Below are 27,170 nucleotides of genomic sequence, written 5' to 3' on the forward strand. Positions count from 1 at the left end.
CATTAATTATTAACTACTGAAAATTGTATATAAGATGTACATAGTCATTGTGGACTGACAACGTAATGGCAGATATAAATCAGTATTATGTGTGTTTTGGAAGGTTAGAGTTCCTGTACGATGCTTTTAGGACTGTTAATACTTTCCCTGTGGGAACAGGATATTAACATGCAAAACAGGATATCACACAACTCCGGAAGAATCTGGAGATCCACTGTAAAGATCCCTATGTTTCTGACACCCATGTGATCTCCCCTTGCTCCTTATATCATTATGTTTAAACAAATGTTTTTATCTAAATATCTGTTCCTGCCAACAACAGTGAACTATATAAAAAAAATTTAATATTTTTATTGTCACTTCTGTACTCGTAAAGATTGTAAATATTCAAGAACTAATTAAATTAAATAGAATTAATTTAAATTGCTGACTGTTAACTCTTATTTTTGAAATTATTTTTTAAATCTCTAAAATACAGTGCTGGTAAAAAGTTTTCCCTTTGTCAGTTACAAAAGCTAAGGCCTAGATAGATTTGCATAATCATATGTCTGTCATAATCATCTGCCTATATATGAGGTGATTTAAATTAATACATTTTTGTTTCCTCCATTGATGCTTCTAAAATGCTCTGTGAATTCTCTCGCTGTTTTGCCAGCTCTCTGCAGTGAACAAACACATAGACAGGATGAATGAAGGCCAGTAGAGTCAGGACAGTCAAGATGATGTTCACCTACAGAAAACAGAAATACACTCAAATTTACTAATTACAGTAAAAGCTGTGGAAAACAAGATAATGGTTATGGCCAATTTGAACATGAGGTGTTAAAACTATTTTAATGTCTAAACAAAGCTGTTTGAAACTGTTAAGGAGAGATTTTGTATGGATTTCATGTTTAATGTGATGAACTCACTTTTTTATAGCTTTTTATTATGTGATTATAAAACTATATAATCTTGTTACAGGTATAAACACTTTCACGTATCTAATCATTTTTGATTAGAACTATTACTTATTAACAACAGTCATAGTTATGATATAATGAATCAAAATTAGAAGATACAGAGTCATAATTATGAGATAAAAAAATAGAAATTATAAGATAGGAGTCAATATGATAATACTGACTGCGATAAAATGTCACAGTTCAGACAGGATTCTAACAATAATTATTTCAGGCTTTTTATATCACAGTTATGGCTCTGTATCAGTTTCAAATTTTCATCTCTTAATTATGGAAATGGGCTTCCATAGGAATCAACATTAAGTGGCCCCAAAACGTATTTCAAGTAAATGCTACGTGATTATTATTTTCTTTTGTTATATAATACAATGTCATTTACACATCTACAGGTATACACATACTTTTGGGGCCACTGTATGTATATGAGGTCTTTGTATTTTAAACAGTGGTGTGGGAATCATAAATTTACATAGAGGGGGTCTCCTCCAAGAACTTTGTTGAGGGCGAAGCAGGGATACTGCAGCAGTGACACCACAGCTGATAGGGACATCACTAGACCATACAGCTTTCCGAAATGTCGTGCAGGAAATCTGTAGAAATTCAGATTCATTGCACTCAGTACAGATTTTAGTTTAGCAACAATCAAGATGCTTATATCCCTCATTTTACTTACGCTATGCTGATGAATGCAGCATTCCCTCCGTACAGAAAGGAGCGGTTAAGGACCTGAAGGATGAATGTGAAGTACTGGAGAGGGAGGAACGGGATGCTTGCACAGATGGAGAACAACAGGCACTGCAGGGAGGTGAGGAGGAGAGACAGAACTGACGAGCGTAGGTCTGCTTCCCGTTCTGACACGCCTACAAAAAGATGTCAGGTTTTGAAGGAGAGAGAAAAATGGTAAAGATGTGTTATTAGAAAACAGATCTTCACATTTCTCTGTCAACTGACCTGGATCTAGGGGTTTTCTTTTGTGTCTGTCCATTAGCAGGCCATTCCAGGGAGCACAGAGAACTCCACAGAATTGGGTGAAAGCAAACGCATTGGTGTACTCACTCACTGAGAATGAAAAAGAGATGAAGAAGTCAAATCCTACAACCTCTGCTGCTATCACAGTAAAGCATTTGAAAATTATCCTACCAGGAATGCTGCTAATCAGAATTGCATTGACAAATAAAAATACAGTTCTATTCCTGAATTATGACTGGCATAGCAGATGCAGAATTGAAATTATTATTTTTTTTTTTAATTTAAGGGAGTAGAATGCAAATTGAATGAAATTCCAAATATTTTTCCAGTAAAAAAATGACTATAAAAATGATCCTACAAACAACATATGGGATATTTTTTCCAGAAATATATCATTATATTAGTTATCAGTGTTTGAAATGTCACTAACAGAAATTTTAGTTTTCACTTTTTGTATTTAAATTTATGTATTTTTTAATATAACATTTATAAATATTTAATATACAAATTTACACCAATTAAAAATTGTTTAATTTTCCTCAAAGTCTGATGTGTGGTTGTGTTAAAATGTCTGTGAATTCAGTGAATTCCTTCTCTTGACATTCCACATTTATTTTGTTCAGTAAAAATTACCCATGAAAACTATCATACACACAACACACAGTATATAGAAATTAGGGGTCGACCGACATGTGTTTTTCTGGGCCGATGCGGATACCGATTATTACAGGCAGATAATTAACCAATATATGTCTAGTGTAAAAAGGAAAATTAATGTAGAAATTAAGAATAATAAGAGCTCTGACAAAAACTTTCTTTAAATGCTTTTAAATAATTTTATCAGCAAATCGGTTTTGAAAATGACCAATACCGATAACCATAAAATGCTTAATATTGGCGCTGATAATCGGTTGACCCCAGATAGAAATATAAGAATATGTTAATAATCTGTGATGGAAATGTTATTAATGGGCATTTTTTTATTTAATTAATACACATTTAATACATTATTATAATAATTTACAGTCAAACCAAAAATTAACCATAATTTTAGATATTTTTTTTTACTAGTGGGTGCAGGACACTATAGTTCATTTATGTAAATGAGGATAGGCAAATAAAGTAAACCATGGAATACCCAAAAATTCTTCATACAGTGGACTACCAGTAACATTTATAAAAAATTTGGGACCAAAAATTATTCAGACACTTTGACCTGACCATGTTTTGCGTATTTGTTTTTTCTTTAACTGTTAATGCGATCTTTTTACACCACAGACTGAACAAAATTAAGCTTGGTAATTGTTCAACAAAGTACTGATAGTTTACAAATATTGTCATAATGTCATATTAACACTAATTTCTGGTTGATTGTAATCCATTACATACACTTCTATCAAAGTTATCTAACATGATCAAGATACTGACGCAGTTTAACTCTTGTCATATTTTATTACCATTTTCTAAAATATAGTGAAAAATGTTGAAGGTGTTTAATTAAATTTTGGTTTGACTGTATATCGGTCTATAGTGCAGAATCACTTCATTACCCAGAGTGCTTTAATTCACCCTAAAGTCTAATGTGTGATTGTGTTGAATGTCTTTTGTCCTTCTGTCATTTAAAGGAGAACTTCCAGAACAATTTACAAATAATTTACTCACCCCCTTGTCATCCAAGATGTTCATGTCTCTCTGTCTTCAGTCGTGAAAAAATTATGGTTTTTGAGGAAAGTGTTTCGCGATTGTTCTCCATATAATGGACTTCAATGGTGCCCCCGATTTTGAACTTCCAAAATGTAATTTAAATGCGGCTTCAAAGGGCTCTAAATGATCCCAGCCGAGGAAGAAGGGTCTTATCTAGCGAAACGGTCAGTCATTTTTTTTTCGGAAAATTTTTTTTTTTACTTTTTAAGCACAAAAGCTTGTGTAGCACAGGCTCTGGGATGCGCGTTCACGTACTCAAAAGGTCAAGCTGAACGTAGGCGGAACTACAGACCCAGTGTTTACAAAGCGAACGCGCAAAGTCAAACGATGTTTACAAACAAAAAGGTACAACAATGTCGGGCGATTCTGAAGTTGTGGGAAAAAATAAGATGGAGTTTTTCACCATACTCTACCTTTTTGAGCCGGAGTACACAGACGATGACTTTACAGACGTGATTCAAAGTGTCGTGGATGCGCATCCCAGAGCCTGTGCTACACAAGCTTTTGTGCTTAAAAGGTATGCACATTTTTATTTTTCGAAAGAAATGACCAATGACCAAATGACCAAGACTCTTTTTCCTCATCTGGGATCGTTTAGAGCCCTTTGAAGCTGCATTTAAACTACATTTTGGAAGTTTAAAATCATTGGGGCACCAATGAAGTCCATTATATGAAGAAAAATCCTGAAATGCTTTTCTCAAAAACTATAATTTCTTTACGGCTGAAGACAGAAAGACATGAACATCTTGGATGACAAGGGGGTGAGTAAATTATTTGTAAACTGTTGTTCTGGAAGTGGACTTCTCCTTTAAATTCCAGTAAATTTTATGAACTGAGAGGCTCCTACCATAAACAAAGATTTACAGAATTAACTGAAAAGCATCATCGTAGTGTCAAAATTTGTTCACCAGTGTCTGGGTCATGGTTGGCCAGTCTGTTGAGCATTGGATTCAGAGTCCCAATGAAGAAATAATGCCGCAGTTGCATGGCCGACAGCCATATGAGGTGCCACAGGAAGAACCAGGACAGAACACAGCTCTTAAAACTGTCTATAGAAGAAGAAGAAAGCACTTTATTTCATTTAAAATGATGTTTCTATAATTATGAAGGGTCATTTTCTACCAAAGTAAGACCTATGTTGCCCAAGCAGCACCTTTCTCAGAGTTTTCTGTTAGCTGTAGTGTGTCAGTCTCCAGTGGCTCAGCAGCTGCACTTCTGCCTCTGTCTGAACTCGGGTCTCGCTCTGCCTCGTACTGTTCAACATTGTAGCTATGTGATTTAGCACAGCTCATCCTGTAAATAAGGATTTGCATTTGGATAAATACGGATAAGAGCATGAATTATGTACTATACATAGTTAAGACTATATCAGATTTAATACATACTAAATATAGAGCATATATACACACTACACTTATTTTATCTACAATGATATTTTACTTATTTTATACTATCATCCAAACGTTTGGGTTCAGTGAGACTTTGAAAGAAGTCTCTTATGCTCACCGAGGCTGCTTGTTAAAAATTACTATAAAAACTATAACATTGTGAAATATTATTGTGAAATATTATGTTTAAAGAACTTGTAATGTAATTTATTCCTGTGATGATCATTACTCCAGACTCCAGTGTCATGATCCTTCAGAAATTATTTTAATATACTTATCTGCTGCTCATGAAATGTTTCTTATTACCATTATCAATGTTGAAAACAGTTGTCCAGCTTGTTCATGTTTTTTTTTAAACATTTTTTAATTATTTGATGAATAAAATGTCATTTTTGATCAATATAATGCATCTTTGCTGAATAAAACATTTCATTTCCTAACCAAAACCTTTGAAGTGTTGTTTATTCAGTTTATACTCAGCTTATCGTTTCACTCACCCATATTTGTAGTCGTCTGGGATGGGATAGGGAATGTGTGACTTTGGCATAAGGAAGAGAGTCCGGAGGAGATGAATGAGATTACAGGCTAAGAGGAAAAAAAATGAGGAGCGAAGAGAAACCCCTCTCTCATAGAGAACCTGCAGAAATTTACAGGGTTATACAGGGTATCATGGATTGCAGTATGATAAACAGCTGATAAACACTTTTTTTAATCACTGTGGAAAAACTTGAATACATGACTATTTAATGCATTTACACTGCCATTCAAAAGTTTGGGATCAGTAAGATTTTTAATGTTTTTTAAAGATCTGTCTTATGCTCATTTATTTTTCAAGTTGCATTTATTTGATCAATATTTGATAAAATATTATTGCAATTTAAAATAGCAGATTTCTATTTTACCATACTTTAAAATATAATTTAATTCTGTGATGCAAAGCTAAATTTTCATCAGCCGTTACTGCGGTCTTCAATGTCAGATGATCCTTCAGAAATCATTCTAATATGCTGATTTATTATTAATGTTGGGCACAGTTGTGCTGCTTAATATTTTTTTGGAACCTGTGATTTTTTTTCAGGATTCTTCGATGAATAAAACATTAAAAAAGAAGATCATTTATTTAAAATATAAATCTTTTCTAACAATATATGTCTTTACTATCACTTTTTAATCAATTTAACACATCCTTGCTGAATAAAAGTATTTATTTCTTTCAAATAAAGAAAGAAAAATGTACTGATTCCAATTTTTGAACAGTAGTTTGAATGTTTACAAAAGATTTCCATTTTAAATAAATGCTGTTCTTTTTAACATTTCATTCATCAACAGTTCTGAAAAAAGTATCAGTATAAGGTTCCAAAAAAAAATTAAGCAGCGCAAATGTTTCCAACATTGATAATAAATCAGCATTTTAGAATGACTCCTGAAGGATCATGTAACACTGAAGACTGGAGTAATGATGCTGAAAATGCAGCTTCGATCACAGGAATAAATTATATTTTAAAGTACATTAAAATAGAACACCACTATTTTAAATTGTAATTCACAATTTCACAAAAGTTCAGTTTTCTCAGTATTTTTCATCAAATAAAGGCATCCAGTTCTACTGATTCAGGATTTTTGAACGACAGTGTATGTGTGTGTGTGTGTGTGTGTGTGTGTACTTCTTACCTTGATGATAAGAAAGATAACTGATGAAGAGTCGAAGGCCCCATTATAGACTGTAATAATTGTTGATCTATGAGAGTCAAAAAGGTTCCCCACCTGTAATGAAGAGAAGTAATGCAAGCAATTGATCATACCCTTGATATATTGCATGTAAACAAAACAAAATTATAATCATTCATGAACATACCTGCATATTTGTCATTAGAAATAAAATACCCCCCACAGCTATAAAGGACAGAGCAGGAAAAAGCAAAAACGAGAGAGCTGTTTCAACAAAAAGAGAGAAAAATTAGTCATGTCAAATATGCCTATGATGTGTGTAATGTGATTATTAATAAAAATGTATCAATGTGTCTTTACCTTTACTGGACAATGATACAATAAGAGTTCCGGTGGTATAAAGAAATCTACAAAACAATGATTACACACTTGATATAAATACAATATAATTCAAAATCAATTAGGAAATACTTAACTCTTCAAATATTACTGTGGTGGTTCAGTGTTTTCCTTAAGTATATTTTGTATAAAACAAGTGGAAACTAACATTACACAACAGCTTACATTTGCAAATATTTCTGGCAACCAATTTTACTTAGGGGCTGTTTTTACTTAATGGCCGCAATGCACAAAGCCCTGTTTTTGGAGGCCAGTCAAACGCCCACGTTGATTTCTACTATCTGCTTAAAGCACACCCCACACACAAGCAGATAAACTTCTTGACTCTACTGCGGAAAGACACAGCAGTTCTGCTAATTCCTGCCTGACCTCTGAACTCACATAGCCAAAAATCGTGTTGCCATCGTGCCAAAATGGTCATACAAGAATCCGTTGGGCAGAGTGAGAAAGTTGTTCATGAAGGAAGCCACGGTAAAAACCAATGAGAACCTCTCATCTTGCAGACTGCAGTCTTAAGAGAAAAACAGCAAGCAGGAAGACAAAGCATAAAATGAAGTGGACCATCTAATACATTAAAAGCCACCGTTGTAAATGACCTCACCTGTGCCAAGTTCTCCACTAGCGTCTGTCGCATTGATGCACAAATCGCTGAAGTAGCCATCTGTCTTCAGGACAAACACTAGAGATGCCCAACCAAACACCACTCCAGCAAAACACAAGCACTCCAGCAGTCCTGTAGCCAGAGTTAGCTTGTATCTCACCCCCGTCCCAGATGATCCCTTGCATCCCAGCATCCTTTGCATCCACACCGTCAGGGTCAGGAACGCTTCTAGAACTGTCCACTTGTGTAGGAAGATGCACTGTATATGCTTGCCACTATATCTGTTCAAATTAATTTTAATCTTGAATGCATCATGCTTTTTCCTTAAACTAATTGCTGATCCCCTACTCTTGTTTGTGTTAAAGCTTGCTCACATTTGACCAAATGACACTATGCAAGTCGGTTATATGGTGGGAGAGATAACGCTTTTCATGTATCTGGACTGAATTTAAGTTGTGCATGCTCCTCTCAAGAGAGGGAGCTGTAGATCCGCTGTTGAAAACAACATGACAGAACATTTAGGACGTTTGAGTAAAGAATTACTGAAAGATATAATGTAATACTTGTGAGGTATTTGTGTGAGAACAATCATGTTTTTTTTTTTAGCATCTTTGTATGCTTTCAGTTTGTAGGCCTATGCCTGAAATTCTCACCCTCTTAAACTGTGCATGTGTCAGTTATGTAAAACTGCAAGAGACACACAAAGCCATATTATACATAACATAATACTGGTGCTATTCCATTTAATCAACATTAATATTAATCAAGAATTCTTCTAAGGCTTATCTTTCCCTGTATCTACCAATACCCTACCACACTGCACTCTATAATACTTGATTCTAATTGGTCGGTTGTAGTACTAAATGGCAACCAATTTTTTTTCACCCCCCTAAAGTGGATATTAATCTTCCATCGCAAATTACAGTCGCTAACTAGCGACATCTTGGGATTATGGGAAATACTGACAAAATAATAAAAACAGCTCAAAGGACAAAGTAAATATGTGATGGGAATAAAATATAAATAGATGGCTAGAGGCATGGGAATTCCCATTCTAAACAAGAACATGAAAAACAAGGAGAAAGCCTAGTACCATACCAGTCAAAAGTTTTTGAACCGTAAGATTTTTAATGTTTTTAAAGAAGTCTCTTCTGCTCACCAACCCTGCATTTATTTGATCCAAAGTACAGTAAAAATGGTGAGATTTTGAAATATTTGTAGTGTTTAAAATAACTTTCTATTTGAATATATTTTAAAATTTTAATAATTTATTCCTGTGATTCCGAAGCTGCATTTTTAGCATCTTTACTCCAGCCACATGATCCTTCAGAAATCTAATATTCTGATTTGCTGCTCAGAAACATTTATTATTATTGCAGACTTATTATGTTGATTGTTATAAAACAAAGGTTTTATAGAGTGTTGTTTGCAAAGTGTCACTTCTATGTTTCATTAGAGGTATGAAGTTACAGCATGAAATCCTGTCAAAAGTTTTTGAACAGTAAGGTTTGTTGTGTGTGGTTTTTTTGTTGTTGTTGTTTTTAAAGATGTCTCTTCTGCTCATCAAGCTTGCATTTATTTGATCCAAAGTACAGCATAATTTTTAGCATTACTCCAGCCACATGATCCTTCAGAAATTCTAATATTCTGATTTGTTGCTCAAAAGACATTTATCATCTTTTAGTAGAATTTTTTTGAGGTTTCTTTGATGAGCTCAGAAGATCAGCATTTGTCTGAAATAGAAATCTTTCATAACATTATAAATGTCTATCATCACTCAGTTTAAACCATCCTTGATAAATAAAACTATTCATTTTTATAATTTCTTTCCATATATGTATATTTTTATTTCAGATAAATGCTGATCTTTGGATCTTTCTATTCATCAACGAATCCTGAAAACAATTATCTCAACTGTTTTAAATATTGATGATGATAATTATAATAACAAATGTTTCTTAAACAGCAAATTAGCAAATTTTAGTATGATTTCTGCAGGATCGTGTGACACTGGAGTAATGATGATGAAAATGTACCTTTGATAACAGGAATAAATTACATTTTAAAATATATTCAAATAGAAAACAGTTATTTTAAATAGTCAAAATATTTCAAACTTTTGCTGTTTTTTTGCCGTACTTTGGATCAAATAAATGCAGGCTTGGTGAGCAGAAGAGAACTCTTTTAAAAAACATATTTTACAAATCTTACTTTTGACTGGTAGTTGAATTGAACAAGACAACATTATTATTAATATTAGTGTAAAGGTGTTATTATTATTAATTAATAGTGTAATAGATAATATACGAGAAAAGAATAACATAGCTTTAACTCAAATCAATATTTTATGTCCATGTTTATTTGGCAAGCAGGAAAAATGTAAATCTAGATAGAAAAAAACGGGTATTCAGGACCTTGGCGTAAAGAGGTCTTGGATAACCCGGATGAAGAGTTTTTTTCTTTTGATAATGACCGTCTGGCTGTTCAGTATCGCTTATATAATTGTAATTTAGCAGTTAAGACATGCTGCATCAGTGTCTAGATTTCTTGAAATGTGACATAGGGTAAAACTGAAGTTGATCACTGATGGCACACATGCGCCCGCTCTATGTGGACAGTTCACTAATCCAGATTATCATGTCTGCCTGCTCTAATCTCTCTAACAAGAACAACAGTTTTCCTCGTCCACCGTTTTTATGGATAATGTAAAAGATATAACAGATACAGGCGATATCCGACGTAACGATAAAACAGCGTCAAATCAAATTAAATTAAAACATTCCTATTCCAAGCCTGAGCAATGCTAAATCTATGAGCATCAGTTAGGGAATCTAAATTTAAATTGTTTCTCCATACAAACTGACTGTACTTTACATATAAACATATACTTACAACAATCTTCCGTCACATCGATGTAAATGACGGAATTGCTGAAGCACCGTAAATTCCCGTTTCTTGCTGAGCAATAGCACTAAAACTGTGCACGTGTATGCGCGTTCATGAGCCTGGCAATCAGCCAAAGGTATTCACAAATAAACGAGAACAAGTTTCGTTTGTACTTATATTACAGATTTATTGTCAACGGCCCACACCAGTTTTTTTTTTTTTTTTTTTTCTTTTTTTAATATTTAAATATTTTTAAATAAATATATATTTATATATAGACTGTAGTAGACTGAATAGGAAACACTATATATCTATCTATCTATCTAGTACTTTTTTCAATCTATAGATAGAAGAAGCAATGTTATAGGCTAACTTTGACATAACGATATTCAAATAATTGTAGGTAAACATCTATTTTCATTATTCATTTTACAGTATGTCCAATTTGTCACTTCTTTCCTAAATTGTAGCATTGATTGCATTCATTAAGCTCAACCATGTAACCCTGTTATAAGTTATGTAAGAAAAAAAGTCAGCTAAATTTGCAACCCATTATATGCATTATGTTTGTAAAAACTGTGTATTTATGTTTATTTAATATACATTTATTTTATGTTTAAATGTTTAATGTTTGTTAAATGTTTGTTTAATGTTTATTGCAAGAACATTTACTGAAGGTTCACTGTCCATTTATTGAAAAAGCAGAAATTGGCCATATTTGTACCCTTTTTGTGTCAAGTGCCACCTCTTTATTGTGCAGATGTGTGATGAAAGACGGAGATGGAAGATGGAAGTTAAATATTGACCAGGTAAGGTTAAATATTGCAGTCCCTGACCTTCATCTGTCTTGCTTGGTTGAACAGATAATTAAATCTTGTGGCCATCTGGCTCCCTCTTGTGGGTTAACATTAAGACTTTGTGTGTTTGATCATGAAATCTTTGTGTGATGCAGGTGTTAAAAGACATAAAAATACACATATTATGTGTAAAAGGTGAAGATTTGAATCAAACATACTTGTGTCTGTGCTGTCATTAAAATAAGGGTCCAAACAGCTGATAAAAACAACACAATATGCCACAAATATTACAAAAATGTAGTCCTTCAGTTAACATCTTATGAAGTAAAAAGCTGTGTTTTCAGTAAACAAATCTATCATTAAGGTGTTTTTACTGCTAAGACTCGTCTATCCATAATATTCACCAATGAAAGGTTGTCCAGTTGTCTTGTCTGAATCAGGAGAGAAACATGCACAGTTGAAGCCCTGTATACAAGCAAAATCAGTCCATATACTTATGGATTATTGTGATGTTTTCAACCGTTTGGACTCTCATTCTGACGATACCCATTCACTGCAGAGCATCCATTGACAAGCAAGTGATGCAATGCTAAATTCCTCCAAATCTATTCCACTGAAAAAAAAAACAAACAAACAAAAAAAAAAACTATAACTCGAATGGCCTGAGGGTGAGAATATTTTCAGCAAATTTTCTTTTTTGAGCAAACTATTCCTGATAGGGCCCCACTGTAGTTTCCATTGGTAATCACTAGATGGAGCCATGAGAACTCTAACCTGCCCTCTCATGACTCACTTGCTCTGCTCAACATCATGAGTCATCTGTTTTGCCCCATGCTGAGTTTAATCAATTATTTCATACACTGCCACATTTGGCAAATGTAAACATTCTGCAACTGATCCTAACCTCCCTGCATTCTCATCTCATCAGCTCAATAAAACACTTTTAATCAGATCTCCCTCGCATTTGCCAAATATGTGTAAAAGCTTTGGCGATTTTGTATTCATGTTGTGATGAAAATCTTACTTCTGTCACCTGCCAGAATCCTATTTCTGTCCAGTTAACGTCTCAGTCTTAAAGTAATAGTCTACCAAAAATGAAAATTTGCTAAAATTGTACTCACACTCAGGCCATCTAAGATGAGTTTTAGATAAATTTAGTATTACATCACTTGCTCACCAACAGCAGCAAACGGGTGCCGTCAGAATGAGAGTCCAAACAGATGATAAAAACATCACAATAATTGACAGGTAATACACATGATTCCCATCCATGAATTAACATCTTGTGAAGTAAAAAAAGCTGTGTTTATAATAAACAAATCCATCATTTGAATGCTAAACATATATACATATCAGTGGATTTTAACATGAGATGACAACAGAAAATTTACAAGCATTATTAGAAACAACAATGAAAAGTAAAATGCCTTAATAGTGAATCAGTTTCTAGCTCCTCATTGGTGGCCTGCCATTTGATGAGGATTTATCTCGGGGACCTTTTGAAGAAGCTGCATTATATGTGAAATATGCCACATCTTGCATTTATACAGTACAGCTGGTTCCGTATTTTTGTTGAAGATTCCCCACTTGATGTTAAAAGAAACTGTGAGAGCGCCAAACCAGGATAAGGTACTTTGAGAGTCTCTGTTGTTTTGTTAGTACTTGCTTATTTGTCTTGTCAGTCCTTGAAATGGTCTTGGATTCCATCCTGACCTTATCTGAGATTCAACTGTGGCATTCGAAGAGAACATCAGGAACTGTTCTAAGCAGGGACAGAATAAACAATAGAATCGAGTGGGCATACACTACCATTCAAAAGTTTGTCAAATTTCACCAAGGTTGCATTTATTTAGCACAAATATAGCATCCATGGACAATGCAGTATTCAAAAATATCAAAAGATAGCAATTAAGCATGTTTACTGCATCACATTCACTACCATTAAACTTTTAATAAACCCTCTGAAATTGAATATTGATCCTAAGCCTTTGCTGATTCACATTTCAACTGCTCCCTAACTTGCTGGGGCTAGTTTTGGCAACAAACTGCCTGCTGGCTAACAATACACCATGTGACCTGACACCAGTGTGCAACATCACATGGACAAACGTGGAATTCTCTTTGCTGTAGCTGCTGAATGTCTTTGTGGCCTAGGGTCAAGGGAGTGACCTATGAACGTATCAGGAGCTACTGTGTGCCGCTGTACTTACTACTAGTCGGATGACTCTGACTCAGCTACAGAGCGTTTGGATCCACAAACTCCCATCATGACTTTGCATTGAGGTTAGTTTTTAACATTAAGTGTACTGAGTTTTAACATCAGCAGAGCTTGGTTTTCTGGGTGGGGAACTCAGCGTTACTGTAATATCCCACACTAAACTGAAAGGATCAGATGACTTTGACTAGTTATGAATGATGGTTCACTGACCCAGCGGTGACAGATCATGAGTCATTGTGATTCAAGCTAACTGATAAATATAGGAAATTAAAGGAAGTATTACACATTTGAACTTTTGAATTCAGATTTATATTACTAATATTGACACCAAATGTCTATAAATTACAGGCATATGTCTATAATCACACTTTTATTGCCTTTTAACTAGTCGCTAATTGTGTGACACTGTCTGAATTATTTATTTGTTTTGTGACCTAATTGTTTTGTCTGACAGGGATAAAAATTACTAACACAAACATGAAATGTTTAATCAACAGATAACCTTTTCGTTGGCCTGTAAAAATATTGTTTAAAAGCAAACTCACAATATCAGTGTTTGTTATTGTGGTTATTACTGCAATTATAAAATGATCTGTTTCCCAAACCTTCAAGTGACATATCCATTCAGTGACCTCAGGAAGTCTTCTGAGCAAAAGACCTGCAATTGAGATGGACTTAGATGGACCAAGGCATTAATAATTCATATGTTTTGAATGTGATGTCACTTCTGTGTAGTGATAACAAGTCCACTAAGATTCTCATCAAACTACCTACATAAATATAATGTCCACTAAATTCAAAACTGTAAATTAACCAAACCTATATTTCATATTCCTCATAGTTGATCATGAAAATAAATGCAATGCTACTTATGTAATAATTAATAAAAATCCTAAATCAGGCTAAATAGTTATCTTCCCTCTAACTGATTTTTTTATTTTTTATCTTTTTGCAGGGTACAAAAAGATACTTGAGGCACTATTTATACAGGTTGAACCTGTTGGAAAACCATAATGACACTAAATGGGGAACCCAAAAAAAGTTTTATTTGATTTTCATTTCATCATACACTACCAGTCAAAAGTTTTTGAACAGTAAGATTTTTAATGTTTTTTTTTTAAAGAAGTCTCTTCTGCTCACCAAGCCTGCATTTATTTGATCCAACGTACAGTAAAAACAGTAATACTGTGAAATATTTTTACCATTTAAAATAACTGCTTTCTATTTGAATATATTTTTAAAATATAATTTATTCCTGTGATCAAAGCTAAATTTCCAGCATCATTACTCCAGTCTTCAGTGTCAAATGGTGCTTCAATCACTTTAATATGCTGATTTGCTGTTCAAGAAACATTTATTATTATCATCATCAATATTTAAAACAGTTGAGTACATTTGTTTCAGGATTCTTTGATGAATAGAAAGATCCAAATATCAGCATTTATCTGAAATAAAAAGCTTTTGTAACATTATACACTACCATTCAAAAGCTTGGAGTCACTATAATTTGTTTTGGGATAGAAATGATAGAAATTAACTTTAAAGCTTTAAATTGGTCAAAAGTGATGATAAATACATTTATAATGTTACAAACGATTTCTATTTCAGATAAATGCTGTTCTTCTAAACTTTCTATTAATCAAAGAAACCTGAAAAAATTCTACTCAGCTGTTTTCAACATAATGATGTTTATTGAGCAGCAAATCGGAATATTAGAATGATTTCTGAAGGATCATGTGACTGGAGTAATGATGCTAAAAATTAAGCTTTGAAATCACATTACATTTTAAAATATATTCAAGTAGAAAATATAATATTTCATTAAATTACATATGCCTAAATTATGTGAAAAAGTTATAGTGCAAGATTGTTTATTTAGCATTTGTTGTTTATTTTATTGTATCTACATACTTTATTGTATATATTGCTTTTTGTTCCAAATAAACGATTCCATTTTGGTTGAATCCTCTCAGCTCCCGTTTCCAATCAATCCGTGATGAAGTATCGCAGGTTCACAGGTGCAGCAAAAACTCGTCGTTTCGTGGCACATCAGCTACAAAGCAGCGGTTTCTGGTACTTCACACGACAATGAATAACTGGGTTTAAGTGCGTTAGTGTTTAAAGAACAAATTTGCAGTGTAATATAGCGTTTTTTTCTTTCGGTTGCATATTGAAAAGTCAGCCGTGTCCCCGCCCAAGCCGTGTCGGTGAACTGAACTCCTGTTTCACAGGGGAGGGGTCAGACGCTTCACGGTGGGACGACGAGGAAAGAGAGAGGAGTGAACAAGGGGAGCGAGATAGATTGGTGGGTTTTTAAAAAGACTGCTTAAATTTGTTAATCTCAGCTTTCTTCTTTGTTTTGCTTCGTCGGGAGAAACGCGTTCCAGGCCACTCGTTAGAAAGCGAACTCATAAAATAGGGCAGATGCGTCTGGCGTAGCGTGGGGCTGAAACGCCCAAATATAGAGCAGCAAACGTTTGGAATTACAATCACTTCCTACCGCTTGGAAAATCTGAAACTGGCCATAGAGAAGCCCGTTTCGATAGGCCACGACCTCACATCGGGACTTTAACGAAAGCAAAAACAAAGGTAGACTCTATGGAAACTCTTCTGTTTGTTCTGATCTCTCTCATAGCCTTCTTTGTTGTCTTCTGGTTTTCCCTGTTTGGCCTCGTAATTGAGGAGTAGAACAAAGTTAGCCAGCTCTCCATGTTAGCAGGCTAGTGGGGTTAGCTGCCGTGCTAATCGAAATGGCAAAGCGTGAGGATCTTCGGGACGGGAATGCTTCCCTGAAATACCTCAAAGTTCATCTTTAAATCGACTGCGTAGTCTTTTCCTTATGTTGTAATGCAGGCTTTGTGAACGAATAACCGGGAGCGGAGCGTTTAGCTGTTTTTTCCCAACCAAACTGCAGATATCCAGGATAAATAGAGCAGATAAAGTTACTGCTTTCGGGAACTCTTTTGTTTTATGTGCATACGTAAATATGACGGTGTTCTTGTATTAAATATGTTCATGTTCAAGGTAGAATTTCTGCAAATTAATCCAGAAACTAGATTAGCGTCAGTGTCTCATGTATACATATAATGTGAAGATTTCAATGATTTATAGACATCGGTGGGATTTTCACCTGGGAACTGATATAATATATTTTTATGTAATTGTATGGTTTTTCTATGTGAGTTTAAACTGGAAAGTAATGCATCTGTGGGTGAATAAATGGCAGTGAGGGTGAAACGTTCACCGCAGTGAAGTAAAGCAGGTCAAGGCCCATGAACACACCTGAGTTTGCGGAAGTAATTTAAAGCATTGTTTATGGAGAATATAAAAAGTTGCGAAATATACTATCCAGTGTGTTTCTGAAATCAATCTAATAAATACAAGTAATTCTTAATGATTTAATTGAAATCAAAATAACTTGATTTCCAAGTGAGAATAAATGTATTGGAGTTTAAAATGATATTTGCACAGTGTATTGGGTCGAAATCACATGTTTTGGATTCAGATATGTAACTTAGTATCGCATCCGCCGCTGCTGTTTTACCTGAGCCGAGCCTCACAGGTGCGACAGCGCTGTGTTTCTCAGGTTGACTTTGACTCCCAACAGCGGTATTTTTTCCCAGAAGAGGGCGAAATGCGGTCAGTTAACTTGTCGGGAATACGCAATAATCATTACGAAAAAAGTTTGGGAACCTGTTGAGTTAGTATTTTAGTCCAAGGGTGTGTGTATGTGGGTGGGGGAAGGGAAAGGCGCGGTTCTGTGTGTGTGTGTGTGTGTGTGTGACTCTCATTTACACACAGCCCGTGTGAAGCAGCAGGTTACACTGTGTGTGATTTACCTCACGACCCGTCTGAGTCTTTTGAGACGCTCGGCATGAGTCAGTGCCGCTCATGATGCCTATCAGAACTCCAGCAGAAACTAAAACCTCAAAGCAGGAATGTTTGGGATTTTTTTTTTTCCCCCTCCTTGCTTACCTTGACCTGAAAAGGCAGATACGTGTGTACACTCGCCCGATTTAAGACGCCCCCCACCCATAGAGGAAGCTCTGTCCTCCCGTTACTAACCGAGTTGGTGAAGAATGAGTCAAAAACTGTGAGAGGAGGTGTGTCTTTGAAGAGGACGACTCAATGACTGGTAACCAAATAGTTTGACCGCGGTAATGACCGGCTCTAATGTTAACACCAGGGTGTGTCTTTGAAACGCGGAAGGACACAGCGCTGTTTTTTCTAAACACTTTTCAATGATTTCTTACAAACATCCATGGAAAGTACCGTTAACATAGCGTACCGGTGCTAGATAATAGAGTATTTAATTGTAGTGTGCATAACTTTAAAAATAAATCAGAGTAGTACCTTACAAAGATTTAGTGATAATAGCTAATAATAATGTAGTGTAAAAAAGGCTGAAAAGTTTTAAAAAAGTACGAATGAGCATTAAGTGAAGCTTATGAAGTTTAGTTAAAAATTGCAGATCTTACAGAATAAATTTAAGACCTTTTCTAATTAAAAGTAGAACATTGATAATTGTAACTTTTTTTTTTTAAATGAAACTATTATACTGTTAACATAACACACTACCAGTCAAAAGTTTTTGAACCGTAAGATTTTAAATGTTTTAAAGAAGTCTCTAATGCTCACCAAGCCTGCATTTATTTGATCCAAAGTACAACAAAACAGTACAATTTTAAAATATTTGTACTTTTAAAGTGGCTTTTTTTTTATTTGAATATATTTTAAAATGTAGTTTATTCTTGTGATTTCAAAGCTGAATTTTAAGCATCATTACTCCAGTCATACAATCTTTCAGAAATCATTCTAATATTTTTATTTGCTGCTTAAAAACATTTATTATAATGTTGAAAACCGCTGAGTGTATTTTATTTTTTTCAGGTTTCTTTGATGAATAGAAAGTTCAGAAGAACAGCTTTTATCTGAAATGGAAATGTTTTGTAACATTATAAATGTCTTTAGCATCACCTTTGATCAACTTAAAGCTAAATAATAGTATTAAATGCTAAATAATAGTATTAATTTCTATAATGTTATATTTCATAAATATAAATGCTGATCTCTGAATCTTTCTATTCATCAAAGAATCTTGAAAAATGAAAATGTACTCAACTGTTTTAAATATGGATAAAAAAATAATAATAATGATAAATGTTTCTCTGCAGCAAATCAGCATATTAGATTGATTTCTGAAAGATCATGTGTCACTGAAGACTGGAGAAATGTTGAAAATTTAGCTTTGAGCACAGGAAATAAATTACATTTTAATGTATTAAAATAGAAAGCAGTTATTTTAAAAGTAAAAATATTTCACATTATTACTGCTTTTGTTGTTTTTTTTTTTGGGTCAAATAAATGCAGGCTTGGTGAGCAGAAGAGACTTCTTCAAAAAATGTTGAGCATTATATTGTAGAATGCCTCAATTCAAAAATAAAAAATAAATCAGTGTAGAAAAGTTTGAGGTTTTATTATTATTTATTGTAATTTCTATTTTAAATGCTGAATTTTTTTTCAACTCTAAGAACAGTTTGAGACTTTAATTATGCATTTTGTTTATGATGTTAAATTGACAAAAATTACAGGTCTCACAGAATAAATTAAAGACTTTGTAATTAATTATATGTTTTCTTATTTGTAATATGTAGTAACCTTGGTAATCAACCAATAAGACTCACTGCATGCTTGGACAGTGATTATATTTACAAAATGCTACAGCCTTTTTGCTTAAAGGAATGGTTCACCCAAAAATGAAAATTGTCATCATTTATGTAATACTAAACCTGAATGGATTTGTTTCTCCCTGCAGAACTCGGAAAAAAAAATTGAAAAGTGTTGGTAACCAAACAGTTTGGGTGACCATTGACTTCCATTGTACAAAAACACTTCTTTTATATTTAAAGTTGAAAAAGTCATACAGGATTGAAACAACATGAGGGAGAGTAATTGATGACGGTATTACAGGTTGTCAGTGGAAGCTTAAATAGCGATTAATGAACTGACAGGTAAAATCTTGCTTTGGACCTCTTATTTTAAAACAGTATTTGAATAGAACCAACCAGCCAGTGTTTACTGACATATTACTCACAACAGCAGTCTCCAAAAGGTTATTTTGTTTTGAAAAATGTGTTTTTACCATTGAAGTTGATCCCCATCTAACCCATTTTGGGAGTAATAACTGCTAGAGTTATAGTTTTGCTGAGTTTCTCCAAGTTGAATAGGAGCTTAGAGGCTTGCTTTAATATTGGAGTTATTCTTCCAAACGTATAGGGAAATCCTATGTACTCATAAACCGTTCATAAGATAATAATTTTCCAGTTCTATCAAAAATGTTCCAAAATATGAATTATGTGTCTGCTAAAGCAATTTGGCCAAATATAAAAAAGCATTACCACTTGTTCTATTGCAGCTCTTCCAAAGGAAAGAACTTTGCGGAGAAAATCATGCTAGTAATAGTTCTTCCAAGCATGGTTTAAAAAAAGCACATCCTTCTCTCTCCTCAGTGGTTACAACACTATACTTTAGGTTTTCAAATTCCAGGCAACGTCATTTCAGGAAGAGAGGGCGGGCTGTCTCTCCTAGTTACCTTTTACCTGCAGTAACGGCCTCAGGTTGATGTTTAAAAAGCGTTACGTCACCAGCACTCCCATTTCCGGGTCTCTGCGCGCTGACTGCGAGCTGTCTGAAAGAGAACGAAAGGCTACATGTAATGACTAATTGACGTTTACGTGCAGAAAAGGTCAGTAGACAATTCCAGAGTGCTTTGAGGCTTTAACATGCACTGAATGTGGGTAGCAGTTATAGTGGGTTAAAGCGCATGGCTGATTGCAGATCAGTTGGCTGTGTGTGTACCAAAGTTCACTGAGCATTAGACTGGAGCCAAGCCAGTGCTGATGGTGTTGCTCTTTACATTTCAGCATTGCCTGAGTCAGCAGGAACCCAGGAGCATGCATGATGTGTGGTGAAATAGTACTACAAATGCTATACACCTTAGTCAGGTTAGACGCCATATTGAATTCAACGTCGATGAGGCTGTGCGGGATAGACTTACAGTCCTTATTTTTATAGCTCAACTTTTATTGTTGAATGCATCGTACTTTTGTCCGTCAGAGCCTTGTTTTCGTTCATGTCAGAAATTAAATATGACGCTACCCTGATGAAGTTCTATTTTCACATTGGTATGTGTATTTAAAAAGTGTTGTCCTACTCAGACACCTGTATTGACTTTGTCTCAAAGTCTCTCCATATAAAGGCCCATTATAGTCTGCTTAATGTTTTTCTTCCCATAATCCACATATTTGGAGCAGAAGTCAGCAGCTGTTGTCTGAATTGCCTCCCACATGCATATGATGATCATATTTGACCGCCTGCTGCAGTTGAAGGCTGTTATATAGCTAGATCTATTTGCTCGGCTTAATATGTTTAAACTGTGCACTGTTATATTGTTATCTCAGCCCAAGGTGTTTAGAGATTGGATGCTTAGTGGCTTAGCTGTCTAATACCTCTGCGATCCCATTAAAGGATGCACATGATTACGCACCTGACAAATTAAATGACTCAGGCTTATGGCTAATACAGCCATTCCTGCCTCTGTCAGTCATGAGAGTTCTAGAATCGAATGGTTTTGATGATGCGTTGATGATGTCACACGGGGCACTTTCTCTGTAATCCCGCCAGAGCTCAGGGCAGTCTCGGTGGGGTTTTTGGTGCATGATGAATCACAGTTTCTTAATATGGACTGGCATTTGACCAGATGTGTTTTTTTTTTTTTTTTTTTTTGTGCCAGCGATGCTGGGTTTTTGACGCATAGTTCAGCACGCTGAACTCTGCAGATATAGTGTACCTGTGGTGTTAAATCATGTTTTATGTGATTCTTGCCCAAGTTTCAGGGTGTTCTAGGTCAGACCTATTTAGGGAGTCGTCCCACGACAGTTTTCTCCTTAGAAGACGAGAACTTTTGCAGCTGGTGGCGTCCTGTGGAGGCCTATTTGTAAGGCGCACAGGCTGTCTGAAATGCGAAAAATGTAGTGTGCGGAGGGAGGAAGGCATCAAGGCCATGTTCAAATCTAATGTTTGTATAACATCCTTTCAGCTTGAATGCCTTCATCTGTTTGATATAGTTTTTTTTTTAAACAGATAGATTAGATATTTAATACTTTTTGATTTCCTTTGTAGTTTTTTTGAATGTTTCCTTTGTTTCAGTTCATTTTAGATCTTTCCTTGTGTAGCATCACAGTGTGTCAGAAGTCTTTATGACTGGTCTATGATTTAAAGACCTGCTAGACTGGTCTTCAAACGTTAGTCATCACTGGTCATAACTTTTATTAGACAGTTATAAAAATGGTCTAATTTGAATGTAAAAAAAGTAAGTTTGATTACCTCTTGGCTAACTATTAGTTGGTCAAACTAGTTTTTAAGACGCAGTCTTAACATAGTGGCTATGTTTGTTTTATGCAATTGGCCCTGTTTCCTTATTCCTGGTACCTTTCTACGAAAACTGCTGTCTGTGAAGTCATTGATTGACTAGTCAGCAAGAAGGCTGCCTTCTGTTTCAGACACAGTCAAAGGTTTTTTTTGTGTGTGTATGTGTGTAAACCGCAATCCACTAGACATCACACCTGCAACAGGTTTTATAGCATGTTGTTTGCGAAGTGTCACTTCTATGTCATTAGAGATATGAAGTTACAGCATGAAATTCTGTCAAAGATTTTTGAACCGTAAGGTTTGTTGTCTCTTCTGCTCATCAAGCCTGCATTTATTTGATCCAAAGTACAGCAAAAACAGTAACATGTTGAAATATTTGTACTATTTAAAATAACTGTTTTCTATTTGAATATATTTTCAAATGTAATTTATTCCTGTCATTTCAAAGCTGAATTTTTAGCATCATTACTCCAGCCACATGATCCCTCAGAAATTCTAATATTCAGTTTTGTTTTTTGTTTTTTTTTTTTATCATCTTTTAAGACATTTATCATCTATTAGTGTAATTTTTATTTTTATTTTCAGTTTTTTTTTAATAGAAAGTACAGAAGATCTTTCTATTCAAAGTATCTTGAAATAAAAATGTACTTTTAAATTTTGATGATGTTGGCAATAATAATAATAATAATAAAAAAAAATAAAAATGTTTCTTGAACAGCAAATCGGCATATTAGGATGATTTCTGAAGGTTCATGTGACACTAAAACCTGGAGTAATGATGCTGAAAATTTAGATTTGATCACAGGAATAAATTACATTTTAAAATATATTCAAATAGAAAGCATTTATTTTAAGTAGTAAAAATATTTCACAATATTACTGCGTTTGCTGTATTTTGGATCAAATAAATGCGGGTTTGGTGAGCAGAAGAGAATTCTTTCAAAACTTTACAAATCTTACTGTTCAAAAACCTTTGACTGGTAGTGAATGAAAATGTTTTATAATATATAACCCAAAAGAGCTTTTCTAGGTACACTAAAAAACTATTTTCTCTCAAACTGTACATTTTAAAAATAATTAAAAAGAAGTAGTAAGTGAGACATTGAAATAAACATCACATTTAAAGTTGTTTTGTTTTATTTACAACTTCAAGTGTTTGTTTAGTTTTTAATAATCATACTCAGAAACAATAACAAGTTATGTTTGTAGTAATGTACATTCAGCGGACATTATCGAGAAATAAAGCACAGCCCATGTCCTTCTATCTTCCTAAATGTGGTTTATTTTCCAATTACGACTAATTCACTGTACATTAGTCCACGTAATACAAAGTACTTATTAAATAAACGAACAAATGGATGTGAAATAATGGTTTAAGCTGAAATTATAATGGGCGAAGAGACCACAGAGTGAAACGAGAGAAGTGCAACTAACACAACAAACACAAAACAGAATATTGCGATTAACCAATCAAAATAAGGTATTACCCTGAGCTGTGTAATATAATTTAGACACTCCCTTCTGTGTTATAATTTGTGAAAAGTGCAACAAAAGTCTTTGTTGTCTCGCTGATGCATGCAAACGGTCTGAGATGCGAATGAGTCATTGGTTACACACTCTTCAATCAAAAGCTTAGGGAAAGAATGAGGACATATGTCATAGGGAATGCAGAGAAAGAGCGACATATAAGGAGAAAGGAAGGGAAGTGTTTTCCAGTTATTTTCGAGCTGCTAGAGGAGCTGAGACAGGATCTGACATGCCACAATACAAGCTGGAATGTGTGTGTGATTGTGTGTGTGTGTGTTCATTCCTCGCTTTCTACAAGAGTCTGTTTGCTTTGTGGGGAGGGAAGTCGAAGAGAGGTGGAAAACAGTTTCAGTCCTAGTTGAAACTGACTGCTGCGTTTGTGTTTTCAAGGACAATGCGATCACACCCACCCACACCCCCCCCAGCGAACTAAAATCACCACGGCATATGCACACCCCGCTGCTGTCCCTCTCTCGACTGATTCTCTGTAGTGGACACACATTTCCTATTGTTCCGTTAACCACTAGGCAGACAGCTGCAAATATTTCCCCTCTCTCTCTGTCTCGTACAAACACGCACACACTCTGTTGTGTGGCATAGGAGAGAGAGAGCGAGCTGGTTGCGGGTTGAGTTAGCTGCTTGAATCGTCAGTGGCTACAGGATTTGGGAGGCGGAGTTTTTCCTATGCTGCTGTTTTGTACATTTTGGCCTTGACTCCTGCTTGCTTCCATTTCAATCCTGCTCTCATGATAGCCGCTGTTTGCTTTTCGGGATTCTTTTTCATTCTTGGATTGTTGAGCTTTTGTGGTCATCTTAAAATAGTTTCTGACATGCACAGTAGTTCTGTGTTTAGTGGATGTCTAGAAATCTCAGTTGAGTTGTGCTTTATTTATTCAGTGGCTTTGTTGCAGATGTTGGGAAGTTTCGATCCCTGCAAAACTGTAGATTAAGATTCAAAACCCAGATTGATTATATTAGGTCTTCGATTTGGTATTCAGAAATTGTCCAGCTAAAAATATTCATTTGGTCTTTTACTCGCCACTATGATGTTCTTGTGTGTAACGCATCATAAGAGATTTTGAAGAATGTTCATGTTGTTCTTTTGTGTCCAAAGGCTGACAAGTTCCCAAAACTACTACGAAAGTACCATAAAATGGTCCCAATGATTCATGCATTGTTTTAGTTATATGCAGCCATTAAAACAGTCAATATTTGCTCAACCTCATGTAGTTCCGAAGTTCTTTAAAGCTGTAATTTTGAAACTGAAATTTAAGTCTGTTATTCACTGAATCTTCCTGTCAGTCAAAGCTTTTATCTTTCATTTTTGCTTTAACATATTTTAAGCTTTGTTCACATTCTTGTTTTATGAGGCGTTAAATCCTTGATTTCAAGCTGTGCTGCACCATATCCAGTTTGCTGATCTTTTATTTATTTATTTATTTATTTATTTATTTATTATTTGTAAATGTAATTTCCAGTGTGCACAAATTTACCAGATTACTGAGTGCACTGCTGGTTATATTTCATTTTTTATTAATAGTTTAACCGCTTAATTTGTGATAAGTTCTAGAATCTGGAACTTCTTATCTGAAGTATAAATTAGTTTATTTTACAGATTTACTTTTATAATGTTCGAATTGATTAATTTTCGGATTATTTAAATTTTTTCTTTTACTAAACTTTATGTAAAAAAAAAAAAAAAATATATATATATATATATATATATATATATATATATATATATATATATATATATATATATATATATATATATATATATATATATATATATATATATATATATATATATATATATACACACACACACGTTTCATTGCAGAAATTATGCACTTGTTTCTTACTAATGTACTAAATGGAAAATAGGGTGGTTGAGATAAATCCATTACTTTTTTTTTTTTTTTCCCCTATTATTATTTTTTTTACATTGTTTTAATGGTTACAATAAAAAAAAAAGAATAAATGAAATCATGAAAGTTGTACACTTTAACAATTTATTAAAAGTTTAACAAAGTTATTTTTAAGGCCCCATGAAATGTTTTATTTTTTAATTTATATATTTTTTTTATTTTTTCAGAAATACTATGTGTATTTACATTTTTCTGGTAAATATTCTTTTTTTTTCTGGTAAATATTTCTTAAAAATAATTAGGGATGCACAATGTTGAAGTTTTGCCAACATATCATATGCCAATATTTTCAACTCATTTTGGCCAATAGCTGATGGCGATACCGATATTTCCTTTTATGACTGGATTCCATGATTCCTGCCTTACGGAAATCATAGGGTCGTAGATTAGTCATGGTGCAGTCGTAGTGGCATGACTGTTTAAATGTTGACAGTTTTCATTCGAGTGAGCTATTCCTGTAAACCTAGTTCTGTGGTTGTACTTGCATGCAGGTGATTTCTGGGGGAATTTTGTTATCCAATTTGCCTGTTCATTTAGTTGCAGTTTTGGAATTTTTTTTTACATTTGGCCCATTAGTCTTTGTGCACAGGTTATGTTTTGATTATCTTTTGTAGTGTTGCATAGTAATGATTTATGAACAAGGGCAGGTACAGGTGAGGGCTTGTTTCTCTTTCACTTTGGCTTAACCATAATGATCTTTAACAAAACAAATTGGGAAGTTCATTTGGAAATGATCGGAAATGGTTCTTAGGTTCCCTAGAATGATTTCTAAATTTCTTCCCTGTATTGAATGTATAAAGCCGCCATACCCTCTTTGTAGTTCTTCCAAGGAACCATTTAAACTTCTCTCAACCTGTAACTCAAATTGACTCAACTTCCCATGACATCAGTCATGCATATCACTGCTCAGATTAGCTCTCCAGAGTTTTTTTTTTTTTTTTTTTTTTTTTTTTTTTTCCCACCTGCTGTTCACACGCATCATTTGCACCCCACCCAGATCACTGGTGTTAATGAGTGAATGCAGCGTGAACTCACAGAAGTAGTTATTTATACACTACGCTACTGATATCTTGAGAAGTTCCACATCTTACAGTGGAGCTTCTATGTTTAACAGTGAATAATATCCTCTGAGCCTTCAGAGTAGCATCTCCAGCTTTATAAAGTTCAACGTAGGTGTTAAGTTATTAAAAGTCTTATTTTAAAGCCAATTAAGGGTGAAAATGTAGTGAGCAGATACTGCTTACAAAGTACCTAAAGTAGTAAAAAAAAAAAAAAAAAACATTAACATTGATGATGATAACAATAACAGCAATAATAATAATTATTTATCATTTTCAATATTCACATTTAAACATTTGTGTCATTGTATGACTAATTGCAATGATCAGATATGTACAAATAAGTCTTAATGACAATAATACCATGATTTCTTTAGCTTTTTAGTTTGCTTTATTCATTTTTTAAATATTAATAAAAACTAAAAATGTACTTTATATTTAGAGGATTTAGAGGCTTTTGCATCTGAACTCTCTCTCTCTCTCTATATATATATATATATATATATTAAATAATAAATATATGGTTTTTAATATATAATATATTATCATATTTTCTATATTTTTTTATATAAAAGAGGAAAAAATATAAAAAATGCGTGTGTGCATATGTGCTGGTTTTAAATGTATATGGTACA

General features: G+C 34.1%; 2 protein-coding genes across 12 annotated transcripts in view; one reads left to right on the plus strand and one right to left on the minus strand.

The window, feature by feature from the left end:
- Positions 1–568: 568 nt before the first annotated feature.
- On the minus strand, positions 569–10,671 carry slc43a3a (solute carrier family 43 member 3a). Of its 3 annotated transcripts, XM_051112569.1 has the most exons (14): positions 10,584–10,671; positions 8,345–8,378; positions 7,692–8,183; positions 7,472–7,601; positions 7,052–7,098; positions 6,879–6,955; positions 6,695–6,787; positions 5,521–5,660; positions 4,789–4,928; positions 4,544–4,684; positions 1,914–2,021; positions 1,636–1,822; positions 1,432–1,552; positions 569–730 (listed from the first exon to the last, which is right to left on the minus strand). In XM_051112569.1, the coding sequence occupies exons 3-14, from the start codon at positions 7,891–7,893 to the stop codon at positions 587–589; spliced, it is 1,530 nt and encodes a 509-aa protein (XP_050968526.1). In that variant the 5' UTR covers positions 7,894–8,183; positions 8,345–8,378; positions 10,584–10,671; the 3' UTR covers positions 569–586. The 3 variants fall into 3 exon arrangements, with proteins under 3 accessions (XP_050968526.1, XP_050968515.1, XP_050968506.1); XM_051112558.1 differs by lacking the exon at positions 8,345–8,378; XM_051112549.1 differs by having other exon boundaries at positions 7,692–8,378.
- A 4,895-nt stretch (positions 10,672–15,566) lies between these two features.
- ctnnd1 (catenin (cadherin-associated protein), delta 1) overlaps positions 15,567–27,170 on the plus strand; it is a 32,555-nt gene continuing 20,951 nt past the window's right edge. For 3 of the 9 annotated variants that reach the window (XM_051112273.1, XM_051112247.1, XM_051112256.1), the window contains exons 1-2: positions 15,567–15,665; positions 15,771–15,897. In XM_051112273.1, the coding sequence (XP_050968230.1) occupies positions 15,589–15,665; positions 15,771–15,897 (204 nt within the window). In that variant the 5' untranslated portion in view covers positions 15,567–15,588. Of the gene's footprint in view, positions 16,182–27,170 lie in introns of all 9 variants that reach the window. The other 6 variants (XM_051112264.1, XM_051112306.1, XM_051112314.1 and 3 more) reach the window with 4 other exon arrangements.

The sequence above is a fragment of the Labeo rohita genome, chromosome 1 (genome assembly GCF_022985175.1).
Source record: "Labeo rohita strain BAU-BD-2019 chromosome 1, IGBB_LRoh.1.0, whole genome shotgun sequence".
NCBI classification, from domain to species: Eukaryota; Metazoa; Chordata; class Actinopteri; order Cypriniformes; family Cyprinidae; genus Labeo; species Labeo rohita.

Bases quoted from the DNA above. Each gene is read 5' to 3' on its own strand.
- slc43a3a (XM_051112558.1), bottom strand. From the start codon at position 7,893: ATGCAAAGGATGCTGGGATGCAAGGGATCATCTGGGACGGGGGTGAGA. The intron at 7,602-7,691 runs GTGAGGTCATTT...TTTTCTCTTAAG, and splicing joins TAGTGGAGAACTTGGCACAG to ACTGCAGTCTGCAAGATGAG. The intron at 1,553-1,635 runs GTAAGTAAAATG...GAATTTCTACAG, and splicing joins GCTGCATTCATCAGCATAGC to ATTTCCTGCACGACATTTCG.